Source organism: Vanellus vanellus (genome assembly GCF_965231255.1).
Source record: "Vanellus vanellus genome assembly, chromosome: 6".
Taxonomy (NCBI): Eukaryota; Metazoa; Chordata; class Aves; order Charadriiformes; family Charadriidae; genus Vanellus; species Vanellus vanellus.
The window spans coordinates 10,262,615-10,276,498 of NC_138911.1; the positions used below are offsets into that span (position 1 = coordinate 10,262,615).

At 38.5% G+C, this 13,884-nt stretch overlaps 1 protein-coding gene across 1 annotated transcript in view; it reads left to right on the forward strand.

Annotated features, from left to right (window-relative positions):
* PPFIBP2 (PPFIA binding protein 2) overlaps positions 1-13,884 on the forward strand; it is a 109,772-nt gene that overhangs the window by 66,547 nt on the left and 29,341 nt on the right. The window contains exons 6-7 of the mRNA XM_082485931.1: positions 6,571-6,702; positions 12,069-12,251. Coding sequence (XP_082342057.1) covers positions 6,571-6,702; positions 12,069-12,251 — 315 coding nt within the window. The remainder of the gene's footprint in view (positions 1-6,570; positions 6,703-12,068; positions 12,252-13,884) is intronic.

The window sequence follows — 13,884 nt, forward strand, 5'->3', positions numbered from 1 at the left end:
AGAAAAGTGACTCTTAATTCTGTGCCCAAAATGCTACCATAAAAGCAGAACACGTGCACTTTGTTAAGATAATTTAAAGACGATATCTGGTAGTTCCAAACAGAAAGGGTAGGTAATGCTACCCTGCAAAATAGCTTTTGCTGAATCTATGCTAGCAGAGACTTGTCCACTTCGTCAGGGTGGGGTTACTGGCTAAAATCCTGCTGGCTTATGATTTAGGCACAGTTGTTTTGAACCCTGCTACAAAGTGATCATGGAAACACTTGTGAAACAGCAGCAAAAATAAACTTTATACAAATTACATGAAGTGGCTATTCAGCATTTAGGATGGACATTTTGAATGTGGAATAGTAGCAACAGATACTGCTGCTGCTTTGCAGAAAATTGTGATTCTTCATCACTTTAAGAGGACAAAATGTGAACTCTCAAGAAATTAGTTGAGCCAATCTAAAGGTTACTGCTACAAAAAGGAGAAGGCCTCATTCTTCTTTAACCCTTCTCCCTGTTCCTGACCCTGTGCTTCTGCAACTTATTTTATACTAAAATACTGTCATGCTCGTCAGACTTTTTCCTCCGTGACTGGAAGAAAACTAACTTGGGGTTTAATAAGAAAGGGATGCTTTTCTGCTGGGTTAGTGAGTTGAAACAGGTCACAGAAAAGATCAAGGCATGGCATAAGGGCAACAGTGAGATATACATTTGACTTAGCTGTTTATGAAACCACAGCCAAAGAAAATATGCAGCAGCGTTTGAGAAACAGGAGAACCCTGTGTAACATGCAGAGATGCTCTGGTGTCCGCAGCTACAGATAATGCATGTGTTTTCATGGGATGTGATGCTTACGGTGTCAAACTGAACATTTGCTGTTGTAGGAATACTTGTTCCACGACAGACTCTAATCAAGAAAAAGCATTTTTCACCTTGAAGGTGTTTGCATTTTCTTTCTTTAAAACAAAGTAGGTCTTAACAACTCATGAAAGTCAATGGGAAAACTTTAAATTGGTCCTTAAGTGTGGTTCCGGTTTGGGCCAAGAAACATATTTCCCTGGTCATCCTTCATTGTAAGTGTTAAGAGAAAATTTTCCGGAGCATGACTGGGAGCAAAACACCAGTTTGGTCTCACTGAATTGCCTTCCAGTAGTATCTCTTTCTTGCCATCGAATGTGTAAAGGATATGGAAATGCCAGCCTGTGTGAGTAGTTACCTGCCATGCTTAGCACATTGTAATGAATAAGTCTTGAAATAAAAAAAACAGCAAACATCTCCTAGAATTATCCTGTGGAAACAATTTATGCTGTGGCAGTCCATTTCCAGTATATCAGCTGCTTTTAAAATACAAAATTTCAGCCAACTTTAGAGAACAATGATGTGTATGTGTTGTCTTCTAAGTTACTTTGTGGCATTTCTAAGTACTTTCTTCCATTGGATTTTAAGAAAGAAATACCTTTTTAAGAGAAGAGAGGGTCTTGAACATCTGCTATGTTAGCTTTGGGGCAACATCCTATCAACTTTTCTTTCACTGTGTGAAAATGTAGGATAGAATTGGAAAGCAAAAGTATTTCTTGCTCTATAAAGTAGCCTAAATTGTCCCATAACAAAGTAGCAGCCATGCATAATGTAAACACATCGGTGCTGTGGAATCTATGCTGTCAATCCTGACAGCTGTGTTAAGTCAGTTTGAAAAGTGAATTTTCTGCACATACAGATTTCACCTCCACAGTTCTTTTAAGTGCATTTGTTATGGTAATGATCATGAGTAAGACTAGTTAGTTACCTCTTTGCTATTCCAGTGCTCCATTTGATTTATTTAACAGATACTAGTTCCCATTGAAGCTCTGTGGCATGAAGTGTAACAGTGTACGGTTTGCTTTTCCCATCAAAATGCTGGTCTGTGTGGCAGTAACTTTCCTGTACCTGCCCTGTACCAAATCCTAGATATAGTTTGACTGTGTGTTTCTGCCTTCCAAATTATTCCTGACGTGTATTACAAGAAGCAATCCAGGGGACTCTTGTCAGACGGTTGCATTGTGCAAACATGATTGTGTCTTCTATCAAGTACATTCTCTTGCAAAATACAAAGTGCTTGGCCTTAGGATTCTTTCTGTCTTAAAAATACATACAGAAGCTGAAATGCCTGAATGCAAACAAGTGAATTTCTGTTTCTTGTGTCAGTTTATGGCCAACTTCTGCCTGGGTGCAAGGAGCAGGGGAGAGTGTGCCAGACAGTGCCCTTTGTGAGGCACAATGGAGAATCCATTAACAACCAGTGGATTAAAAGAATGCAGGGAGGAGCTGTATGAGAGCAGGAACTTGAATCCAATGCAGTTTAGTGTGTACCTGTTCTGGATTTGCAGTTATCTTATACTCAGGGGAGCCAGAATCCTGTCTTGGTTGCAGAGTATAAATCTGGTGTGTATCTGTTTGCTTCTCAGGAACTTTGCTGGCCGGCAAGGATCATTCTTTCAACTTTCAATTGCCTGAGTTATCTGATCTTAGACGAATTTCAGCACTTGTTTATAGCATGCAGTAACTTCTTGCCAGCAGCTAGCTTAGTGTTTCGGATTCTGAAGCGTGGTCTGTGCTGTTCTGGTTGTGAGGCATAAGGTTTTCAGAGTGTGCTCTCAAGTTGTGCAGCTTATCTATACAGGTGAGCATTACACTGCTTTGTTACTTTACATTTAATGTAGGCACGAATCTGCTCGTCAGGCGTATGCAAAGGGCTGTTCAAATTGGCAATGCAATGGGAAGTTCTGTCCTTTCCATTGCTTAACTATATAATGGGCAAATGATGAATTGTGGAGGGCTGTAATTCACTCTCTGCTACTGACTTGCACCATTTCATGCTGATTACACATGTACATTGCTCTCAGCTGTGTTTTCAGTTAAGCAAATATCTTATTTCTACCACAGCTGACACACAGCACTTGAAAAGTGCAGTCCTCATTAGTGGTGGCTCTTGCTGGATTTTGCTTACCAGGTAGGTAGCTTGGTTGGTCTGTCTGTCTCTCTCAACTATTTTAATAAGGGTGAAAAGTCTGAAATTTTTTGAATGTTTTGTTTTGTATAGCGCACAAGTGCAAAATGGGATCTTTGGGTTCCCTCTCCCCCTCCCCCTCCCCCCCCCCCCGCTTGCCTAAAATCTTACTTACGGTTTCTCAATCAGTGTATGGCATGATTGTCGCTTCTCTTTTGTGGAGCGCTTGATATCCTGGAACTTTCCGTGCTTGCAGCTGACAGCCTAGAATAGTGTAGTGTCCTCTTTCTAAGCTATTTTCTCTCATGTTTAATTTTATAAGCAGCTTTATAAGAATTATGTATTTCCAAGACAACAAAATGTGAAAGTGAGATATACAGCATGTGCTTCAGTTTCATAGGGATTATTGAAAACATGATTAAATACTTAAAAAGTATACAGTGTGAGTTTTAAAAATACAATTGTGTTTGGAAATAGTTTGCTGTTCATTTATCTGTCTGCTACGTGCATATTGTAGCTTCTGCATGACTCATCTTTGTAATCTACTTTAAAATAGCTTTTTTTCTTAATTTTTAAAGTTGAAAGCTGAGTTTCAAAAAAAAAAACTTTGAGAAATTAAATTATAGTACATTTTAAAATTAAAAACAAGTATCTTGTTTATAAATAAGATTCCCTAGAATATGTTCTATTTCTGTTCTATACTTCAGCTCTTTAAGATCCTCCTAAAACTGCTACAGCACAAATTACCATTTTGCCTGTCTTACATTACATTATCTTTTTTGCTTTAAAACCAATAACATAAATTTGTGTTTTCTTTTCTTACAATTGCATATTTATTCTGGCTGAATTCAAGTTGCATCATACCACTGAAATACACTATAATTTCTCTGTAACAAAATGGGTCACATTCTTAATGAGCTGTTCACTGTGAGCATCTGCTTGAAGATGAAAATAATTGCTTCCAGATGTTACCATTTCAAGAGGGTACATTTACTTTAAACGGCGCTTTCTTTCAAAGCAAAAGTTAGACTCTAGATGCAAGAGAAATTGTCAGCTGTTTTAAATCAGTGTAGCTCCATTGAAAACAAACTAGGGGTAGTTAGCTATTTTGTCTATTTTAAGACAAGAGTTTTACGCCAGCTTACACTAGCCGAGGATCGGGTTCTTCAGCTTCAGAGCAAACTGTAAAATTTTGTTTGAGTTGATTAAAAAAAAACCCCAACCATCAGCTGGCTTCATGCTTACTTATACCAGTTAGCACCTTACTGTTCAGATGGAGCTACTGAACTCAGAATGAGAGGAGTGAGGTGTTACTCTCCATTGCATAACTACGTGTAATTTGGGAGTCTATAGAAAAAGTAAGGAGTAGTGCCAGATGATGCACTGAAAGGACAGATCTTTTGTAAAAGTCTCTAGAGGGATGCCATGTTTCCTTGCCTTATTAAGAAATCTTCCTATCGTATCATGGAACACCATGTCAGGGTCAAAAAAAAAAAAAAAATTCTAAATGTTGTTTCAGTTCAACAGTGAATAGAGTCTGTCTATGTGGCCAAAGACACCTCATCCTGTGGGACTTTTTGATGTTCAGTGGCCTTATTTCATATCAAAGTTCTCATTTATAGCTATGTCTTAATCTACAAAAGTCTGGTGTGTTAACAGCTGTACAGAGTCTGTTCCAGTCTAGACTGGAATGTGCTTCTGGAACTTGTGCAAATTAGTGTTTTTCTGGAAGACAGAGGAGTTATTTGTAATTATAACTGTAATTTGTAATCACCTTTGTAGAAAGCAGCTACTACTGGGATTTCATTAGGCTCTTTGAGTTTCTCAATAAAAAAAAAGTCAGTGCACTATCTTTTCCTGATTAGTGCTTGATTTATTTCATTCAGAGGAAAAAAAAAAACCAACAAAAACAAACAAAAAAACCCAAAACAAAAAACAAACCATGATGCTACATTTCTGTTTATTTTCCCATCCCTACACAAATATCATTGTCAATGTCAGCAGAAATGGGCATGGCACTGGGAATAGTGGGTGGCTTAGATAATTGGTGTTGCAATGCAGATGCAAGTTTAGTACTATTTTTAATTTGGGCAGTATTCCCCACCAGACTAAAGCAATTTACATATAGAGCAGATTTGGGTTCCAAATAAACTTTAACTGCATAATTTTTAAAATAACCTTTGAGGCTTCCTTGGCTCCAAGCCATAGTCTACAACATGCTGTACAGTTTGTGGAAGAGGGAAGAGATGAGAAAAGGGTGGTGGACAGGGCAGTTTCTGATCACTCTCTAACAGCAGTGTAGATCCAGAATAACTATGCCAACTTCACTTAAGTTGCTTCCATGTAATTCAAAGCAGAATCTGCTGTGATTCCTCAGTGCGTTTCACATGATCAAAATACCAATGTGAGTTATGAATTACAATAAATTTCTTTAACCGTTTAGAAACCTACGTTCATTTCCAAATATTAATTAGGCACATGGAAAATTAGGTATTGATTTTTTTAGTAAGGCTTAAACTCCTGAATGGATTTTTATTCTCTCTGAAAATGAAGGCCAACAGAAGCATTTTATACAGGCAATATGCTCTGTTTTGGAAGGGTTTTTTTCTTTGGCTTTCTTGAAAACTGAAAGATGCAATGAAAGTGTGAATACTGAACACTTTCCAAACACAGTGATACCACTCTGTCCAAAGTCTGCCTTTCTCTGCAATCTGAAAAACAAACTCAGGGCACACGAGCAGAAGTCATGGCCAACTGTTTCTCATTCACACTGTTACTCAGTTTAGACATTCTCTTTTAGATTCCAGTTAGGGCGTACCACTTTGCATTCAGTGCTGTGCCCTCCACAGTGTGTAGCCTTCAAAAGTTAACAAGTACTATGTCGTGTAAACTTTTAAGTAGTATTAGCATGACTGCAGGAATGTTGCTTGTCTTTGGTACTCTGTTTTGGTTAGGTTGCTCATTCTGTCATACATCCTTTATTAAAAATCACATGATAAGAAGTTCTAAAATAGTTCATTGTAATACTAAAATGTAGCTTTGTCTAATGAGTATTTTAGGAAGTAGCCAACTGTTTAGTAATGTGTCATGTGAAGGTCCCTATGGCATTATCTAGGTTTGTGGTTCTTCAGCCTTAGTATTGTTTTCTGATTTCATGTCTTGCCCAAGGATTAACTTCGCCACACATTTTCTTGAAATAGGAAGGAGGACTTGGTGCTTTAGTGATTAACACAGGAGAAAGTTTAGATGAAAATAGCTGCAGAACTTGAGAAACACACAGTTCAAAGTATACATGCCGTGAAGAGAGGTAGAGGAATTTGCTTTCATATGAATTTGCCAATCGCTCCCATTATTTATTTATTTTTAGTTACTTTTCCTGCCTGCAGTAAATGTTTACATCAAATCTATCTTGCTGCATTTTTTGCATTGTAAAGCAGTAGCAAGCGTGACTTTTGAAGAAGAGAATCACTTTGCTTTCGTATTGAAAGCGTTAAACATTGGGGTAGAGGCTTTTCTATGGGTCGGCCAGTAAATCACATAGCATTCTGTCAGTGTTCAAATAAATAACTGGAGAAAATGTTCTGCTTTGCTTTCAGGAGTTGCTAAGTCGAACATCACTGGAGACTCAGAAATTAGATCTAATGGCTGAAGTTTCAGACCTGAAGATTAAGCTGGTTGGTATGGAAAAGGAACAGAGTGAATATGAAGAGAAACAGAACAAAGCTGAGGTGAGCTTCTTTCATTAGCTTGTTCTCTTTTTTTTTTTTTCCTGTGATGTGTCTATGGTATGCTGTCATACACCTGAGCTTTTGACCGAAACCAGCATGCAATAGCATTTTCCATGCTTACAGCACAGTCCGTATCATTGATCCTGTGAATTCAATGAGGAATATGATCATGCATTTTTGGGATGTGGTTTCTTTTCCTCTCTCTCATTATACTTCAAAGGTTGCTGTTTGGCTTTAATCAAGGCACAAAATCCCTTCCAGAAGCATACATTACAATTGGCGTTGATGTAACCCTTTCCTTTCCACAGGAGCTGGCCTGGCATGGCCATTTGAGGCCAACCAGAGCTCTTCTATTTCCTCGTTTATGACAGAAGACTGTCAGCTCAGCAGTATCATGGATGCTACAAACACTTAGGTGATCACCCTTGGTGATTTTAATGCATTCATGGCACTTGGGAGGGAAAAGCAATGGGCAAGGCATTTTCCTTAAATAAGCCTTTCCCTTTTTGGTTATGTCATAAAAAGTGCCCCAAAACATGATGTGCGTTGGGGGAGATTCTAACCTTTACTCCCCTTCAGATGTGGAGAGTTCTGGACATCAAAGAAGCTTTGCTTTTTACCATATTGGTTAAGAAAGAGAGTATGAAATAAGGAATCATATGAACAATGTTCATTTCACGGTAGTGAGCAGCAGGTGGCAGCTGAGAAGGAAAGCGATTACGGAAGACAGTAATTCGTACAAATTGCTATGTGTTGCCCTACTCAGTGGTCTTGTGAGGGGACCAACTAGCAGGAGAAGATTACTTGGCAAGGGAAGATGACTAGGTCCAAGATTCATACATTGCTGACTGAAAAAAGACTTTATGTTCCACATTGACTTGGGAGAATTTGAAATGCAGGCAGTGTTAGAAAACTGTTTGCTCTCTATAATGTTGCTAGTGGAATATTGGATAACTATACATAAGTAATTTACCTGCAGTGACATAATATGTTTGGGGTGTGTTTGCATTTTGACTTATTTTTCCTCTGAAGTTTTCTTTAGAGATTAAAAGATAGTTTAAAGAGAGCAATTTCTGGCAGAGGTTGCAAGCCGGAGAGGCACCAGCTGCTGTTTTTACCACCTGTGGCCTTCTCATGCTCTTTCACCCAGAATCATCGGTGTCTTGTGTGCAGAAGGCCTAAGCGGTCTCATACTACCTGAAGATCTAAACGGGTCTGTGGAGCGCCTAATTGCTGCAGATGGCAGCCTGCTCCTAACAGCCATCTCCCCGAGAATCCTTCAGCACTTCCCATTACACGTCCAATACCAGGACGAGCTTGTTTAAATTATTGCAGGACACGCACAATCAGACTGACTCCTGGAACGCAACAACACTTTTGAGTGCGTTTGCGTTGACAGGACTTTTAAGCAGCCAGTAGGTCGGAGCCTGTGATGGGGGTGAGGCTGGGACCTGTGAAATTCTTCTGCCACAGCAACAAGGTGTGTGGCCCCCGCGGATGGAAAAGTTGAGCTTTACTGGCCTGGAAGCCTTTGTTGTATTGCTAAGTGATAGGAAACGTTCCTGCTGAGATGGAAAGGGATTCTAATCTGATGGAAAAATTGAGAATCATTGTGTTAAGTATGCCTTGAATTATTAACTAGCACGAGATGTGATTAGATTTCTGGCCTGTTGAAAGTCGCAAACCTGTGTATACAGAGCAAGGAAAATGGGTGTTGTAAGTAAAGCTGTGGGAATTAAACAACATTTTTAGTTTGCTCATTAGGCCGTTTTTAAAATTATTTCAGAATGTCCTGAATAAGCGTTAATCCAATTTGTCAAGATAAACAGGGGTTGCTTTCAGTCAAACTGGATGCTTACTTGAATTCTAATGCTTTAACCCTATTTCAGCTCCTTTTACTGTAAATTTTACTAATTTTCAGTACAATTTCAAACATCAGAATGAAATTTATTAATAAATTTTCTTTATAATATTAGACTACAGCTGCTGCTTAAATTTGGTAATATCTTTGAGTGTCTTCCTGAACTCCACGCTTCCACTGCCTGACTACATCTTTCTAGTCAATAAACCACTCTTATGTACTCCAACAGTCTACATTTAGTTTGCTCTTGTTTATGCACAGTTGTGTTGTGGTAAGCTAATTGCTTCAAGTGAGACAGTTCTCCAAACTGACAGTGACTGAACGAAGCTAATTTTGCTGGTATTGTATCTCTGAATGTCGTGGCGGCTACAACATGCTCGTACAATGCGTAATGCCTCAAATGAAATTGCAGTTGGTATTTTTACAGAAGAGGAACAAAGCTGTAGGTGATAGAGCTAGAGCCTTTCTTATAGACTGGCCAATTGCTGCTTTCAGGTCTGGGTTTAGGATTGACAGAGGTGAGCAGAACAGTGATTTTATAGATTTGCTACTATCAGAAATAGTAGTCCTCAGTTTTCACCCTAGTGCATGTGTTAGAAGCATCCAGAAGTCAAACCATTTTAAACAGCCTGTTAATTATATTGCATAGCTGACCCTGCAATTTCTAAATATAATAATGGGTTTTAAAAAGTTTGAAACTAAATGTGACACTGCAGAATAATTCAGCTAAAACATGTTTGCTCTATACTCTGGTTTTGTGTCGGCTTATTTCACAGCAGCTGTTTCCAGTCACATAGAATTTATCTGTAGAATTATTTCTCTGGTTGGGTTGGGGGGAAACAAAACAAACTAACATATCCTTCTAAATATGAGCAAGTTTTAATGTGTCAGATTCGTTTCATTTTATCTTGTGCAGCTGTGGTTTAGTTTTGGTTTTAGTTAGCAGCAAAGAGCTTATCAAGTGTCTCTAACCTCCTCTCAAAGGTATTAATTTCACACTGAATGCCACTTGTCTCTGTCTCTTCAAAAGCACATGCTAAATTTAGTGTCATTTATTTATATATATAACACAAGGGCCGGGAGAATAGCTGCTTGTAAATGGACAGTTTCACTCTTGGCTTTGTTATTTTAACTCCTTTTTTTGTGGAATAATGTTCTACTTTTGCTGCAGTGATGCTATGAAGGTTTTTGAAATCTTATCGGCGGGAGCTTTTCTCTTACCTGAGAAGCTTTAGGAAATTTTGGAAATGTGGTTTCTTATTGTAGCAAGGTATGAGAGAGCAGCATTATCAAGTGATTAATGGCAACCCAGATGCCTGCTCCACCAGAACGTATACAAAAGAGACCTTCTGTCACTATCAGGAGACTGCGGGAGTAATTGTCCATTTCAACTTAACAATTTAACAGCCCTTCTTCTCTCCTACGTTTTCTTTTCTAGCATGGGATAAGTTTTGTGATTTTTTTTTTTGCTTTTTCATACTGAGGATCTGAAGTTTGCGATAAGCTGTTGGGAAGTCTTTTGTCGCTCTTGTGTGGACACTTCTGAATTAAATATCTGGTGCATAGTTACTTGCAATTTCAAAGAAAGTTGAGTCAGTAAGCCAGTGACTCCCACTGGGGAATTTGGTGTGTTGTCTCACCTGTATCAAATTCAAGATATAGTATGTTAGTGTTAATAAATTTTCATGCTGTGAAAGAATCTCAAACATGAGAAACCTTTTCTACCTCAAAGCTAGAAACAACTGTAAAGGCATATATTGCAGCTGGAGTTCATCTGTTTCTGCTCCATAGACCTCTTATCCTTCACTGACATGAGGATTTCTGCCATTTCTGTAGCGTCAAATTTGCCCTGAGGGAAGTCTGTGTGGATGCAGTATTTCTCATTCCCATTTCTAATGTGAGGCAAAAGAGAAAAGAATTACAAGGCAGTAGCAGAAGTGTTTCTGAACTCTCCCACATTGCCACAACTGTAGCAGCTGTCGGTTTGTGCTCAAAAGTCTGGGCATGTTGTTTGAGCAGTGGTTCTTCAGAACCTCATATGGGTTAACAGTGTTCTCTGTCGAAGACGAGCACAGACTAAAAACTTCAAAGAAAGCAAGGGAGATGGACGTGTGTCCTGATGATTCTGATCTCCAGTTGGTACTGCTCAGTGAGGTGTCTGATTGTGGATGTGATTGTAAAAAAGAAACAAAATCAAAGCATGGAAGGTGGGAGGTATTGTGGATAGTATCTAAATTGTACATAGAGCTAGTCCCATGGGTGTTCTGCTTTGCAGCGCTCTGAGAAGAGGATGAGTTAGCTAGGGGGATGCTCTCCGCACCAGTGTCCCACCATCTTGCTGCAAAGTGGCTAATGGAGCCGCTGAACATAGGAAGGATATGGTTTCACCTAGGGGAGCTGATACTGAATGAGGCTGTCTTTTCTTACCTGCGCAGCCCTGGCAAAACAAGTCAGCCTATAAAAGACTGGATATTGCAGAGTTGGTATGCTGGGGCCCAGTACTCTTTCTCAATTTTTTGATTGTTTACGGAACTAATCCTCATTTATGTGCATAAAAGGTTTGTTGGATGAAAGAAGATAAGCATCAGATGTTGTGATCCTGATTGAGAATAATATGTGTAGAGCGAAATAGATGCAACTGCTTTTCTGAATTTCATCTTAAGCAGAGTGCCCTAGAAAAATACTGTAATGATGTGAATCTCTTTTACCTAACTGATACATATGCTTTTGAAAGGCGATCTCTGTGAATATTTAAAGTTATCTGTGGATGCTGATACAGTTTGAGATTGGTTATGTTAAATACTTACATGGTCGCAGTAGTGTCCTGTCCTTGCAGTAGCAAATCAGTGCACTTTAAAGTAATTACTTTTTCGTCTGTGGTATCCTTTGATTTCTCCTGTGTATGTTGCTTAACTCTTTCTCCATGTCAAGATGCTGCCTAGCTAGCAAGCTAGGTAAGGGAGTTACTTTTCTGACCCATGCTAGAACTGGAAGCAGAATTACTTTACTAGTAAATTCTGTGTCTAAATTGTGACAGGGTGGGTTATGGCCCCAACTGAGTACTTAGCAATTTCTTCCTAGTGGATGATTTGGCTTTGTAAATGAATGTAATCAAGTCCATTTCAACAGAAGTGTGCCTCTGAGCCAGCATATTAAAATATGTTCCAATTTTTCCTGATATCTGTATTCATGTGACTGGATATGCTTCCAAAAATGAGGGGCCAAATTCTGATCTTCACATTAGGATCAGAATCGTTAATTAGTCTGGAATATAGACTCTGTTCTATTTAAACTGTAGCTTTGTGTAATATTCCAGATTTATATTCATTCACTTATACTTCATCAGAAGGGAAACACATAATCTGTCTTTTTTTAGTTTGCCTTTGATGCGCTTCACGTATTTCTTCATGCTGCAACTGTAGAAATATCTTCTTTGCATCATTTTCTTTCTCACCTTTCTTCTTTTTTTTTTTTCTCTTTTTTTCCTTTCTTCCCATGTTTTCAGTCAGTAGTGAACCTGATCAGTGAGCTACAGGAGCAGATGTGTAGACTGCAGCTGGAAATTAATACTAGGATCCAAGAAAGAAAGTCTCAAGATAGGAAACCAGACTTGACACCTAATGGTCCTCAATCTAGTCCAAGATCAGTGGTAGCCACTCTCAGCCAGAAGAATTGCTCTCGGTGTGATGTACGAGAAGTACACCTTAGCAGAAGCCTGTGTATTGCCTCTTCTCTTCTCTTGCAGAAACTAAATTCCACTAACCAGAGCTATGTTGTGAATTATTGACATTAATCTTTGTAGCTTTCATTAGGAAAGAGTGAGGTGGTCATAAAAATTACCAAAAAAATCCCCACCCCAGACACCCCACCCCCAATTTTTGGGACAAATTTGGTCACCATTGATGCTTGTCTACTAAAGCGCAGGTATCTGTCAGACCAAATCACCTCTTTCAGGTTTTTTATGATTTTCATTTTACTTGTAGGTCTGCAGTGCTGATGTGGTGTGAGTTTGTTTTTTGATTTGGGGGTTTGGAGTTTTTTGTTTTGTTTTGTTTTGTTTTGTTTTTTACTTAGTTGAGATTTGTCTGTTTGATACGCAGCATGCTGGCATGGTTTGGTGGTTTACTAATTTCCCTCATGATAATGTCACCCTAGCCATGCATGAGAGTGCACCCTTACCAGTCCTCTGAACACAGATTATTAACTCCTGAATATCTTAAAAGCTTAACACAGGCATAAAACGGTTTCAGGTAAGACTATCTGAAATGTATCCTTTCTTTTTCTAATGATACTGTTAAAGTGAATGAAAAGAGCCATTCTCTTTAAAATAGCAAATCCAACACATTTTTGTTTATTCTCTGACATTAGCAGTTACCAGAAAAGCATTTTTGAATTTACATTACAGATCTTAGTTGTATTTCATCAAAACTATGTCACATGTCAAAACAAAAGCTATTGTGCATAAACTGCTTAAATTTACTGAACGTGGAATGATACTGCTGCACCTGAAAAAGTTAATTTTAATATTTGCTTTTAAATCAGTTTCCTTTAGTTGCCACATGTCTTTGGTTAAAATTCGGATCCCCAGAACTCATTTTATAAATAATCTCCATATATTGTGAGGGAGGTTTTCAATAATTTTTCTCATAGGTTTATTTTACAAAAATAACTCATTTGGGTATGATGCCTATTTTGAAAATAGTGGAGTTTGTTGTTGTTGAGCTTGCCCCTGTCCAGAACGAGTTGGGGAACTATTAGACTACAGCACAAGCTGCATATTGGAGAAACAATCTGAGAGTCAAATCTGGAAGTCATTCAACATAAACATTAATTTAATCCAAGATATTAGTATGGTTGCTTAATGTATATACTACACAGGATTCCAAAATTGGGTTACACTTCCAAATTTTTCCTTTTCTCATTTCATTTTATGACATTTGGTCCTGTCAGAGCTCCATCAAGGATTTAATACTGTTGTTCTTCAGAATGAACAATAAGCTACAGTTCTGTCCAGGAAAGGGAGAAGGGACATTTAAGAGACAACTTTGCCAGAGGAACAGGTGGAGAATGGTAGGAAGCCTGGCTGAAAGTAGCATATTTGTAGTCATATTTGACTGTATGTGTATGGTATTAAATGACCGTAACTTGCTAGATACTATTTAGTCTGAGTGTTACATTCCCCGGTAAGTACCTTAAACACCTGTTTGGGGAGGGGATTGTCATTTTAATGAAAGTTAGAAATCTTTCAGCACTGCCTTTTTATGCTTACTTTCTGAGATGGCTGAAAAACAAAACAAAACCAAAACAACAAAAAAACCCCA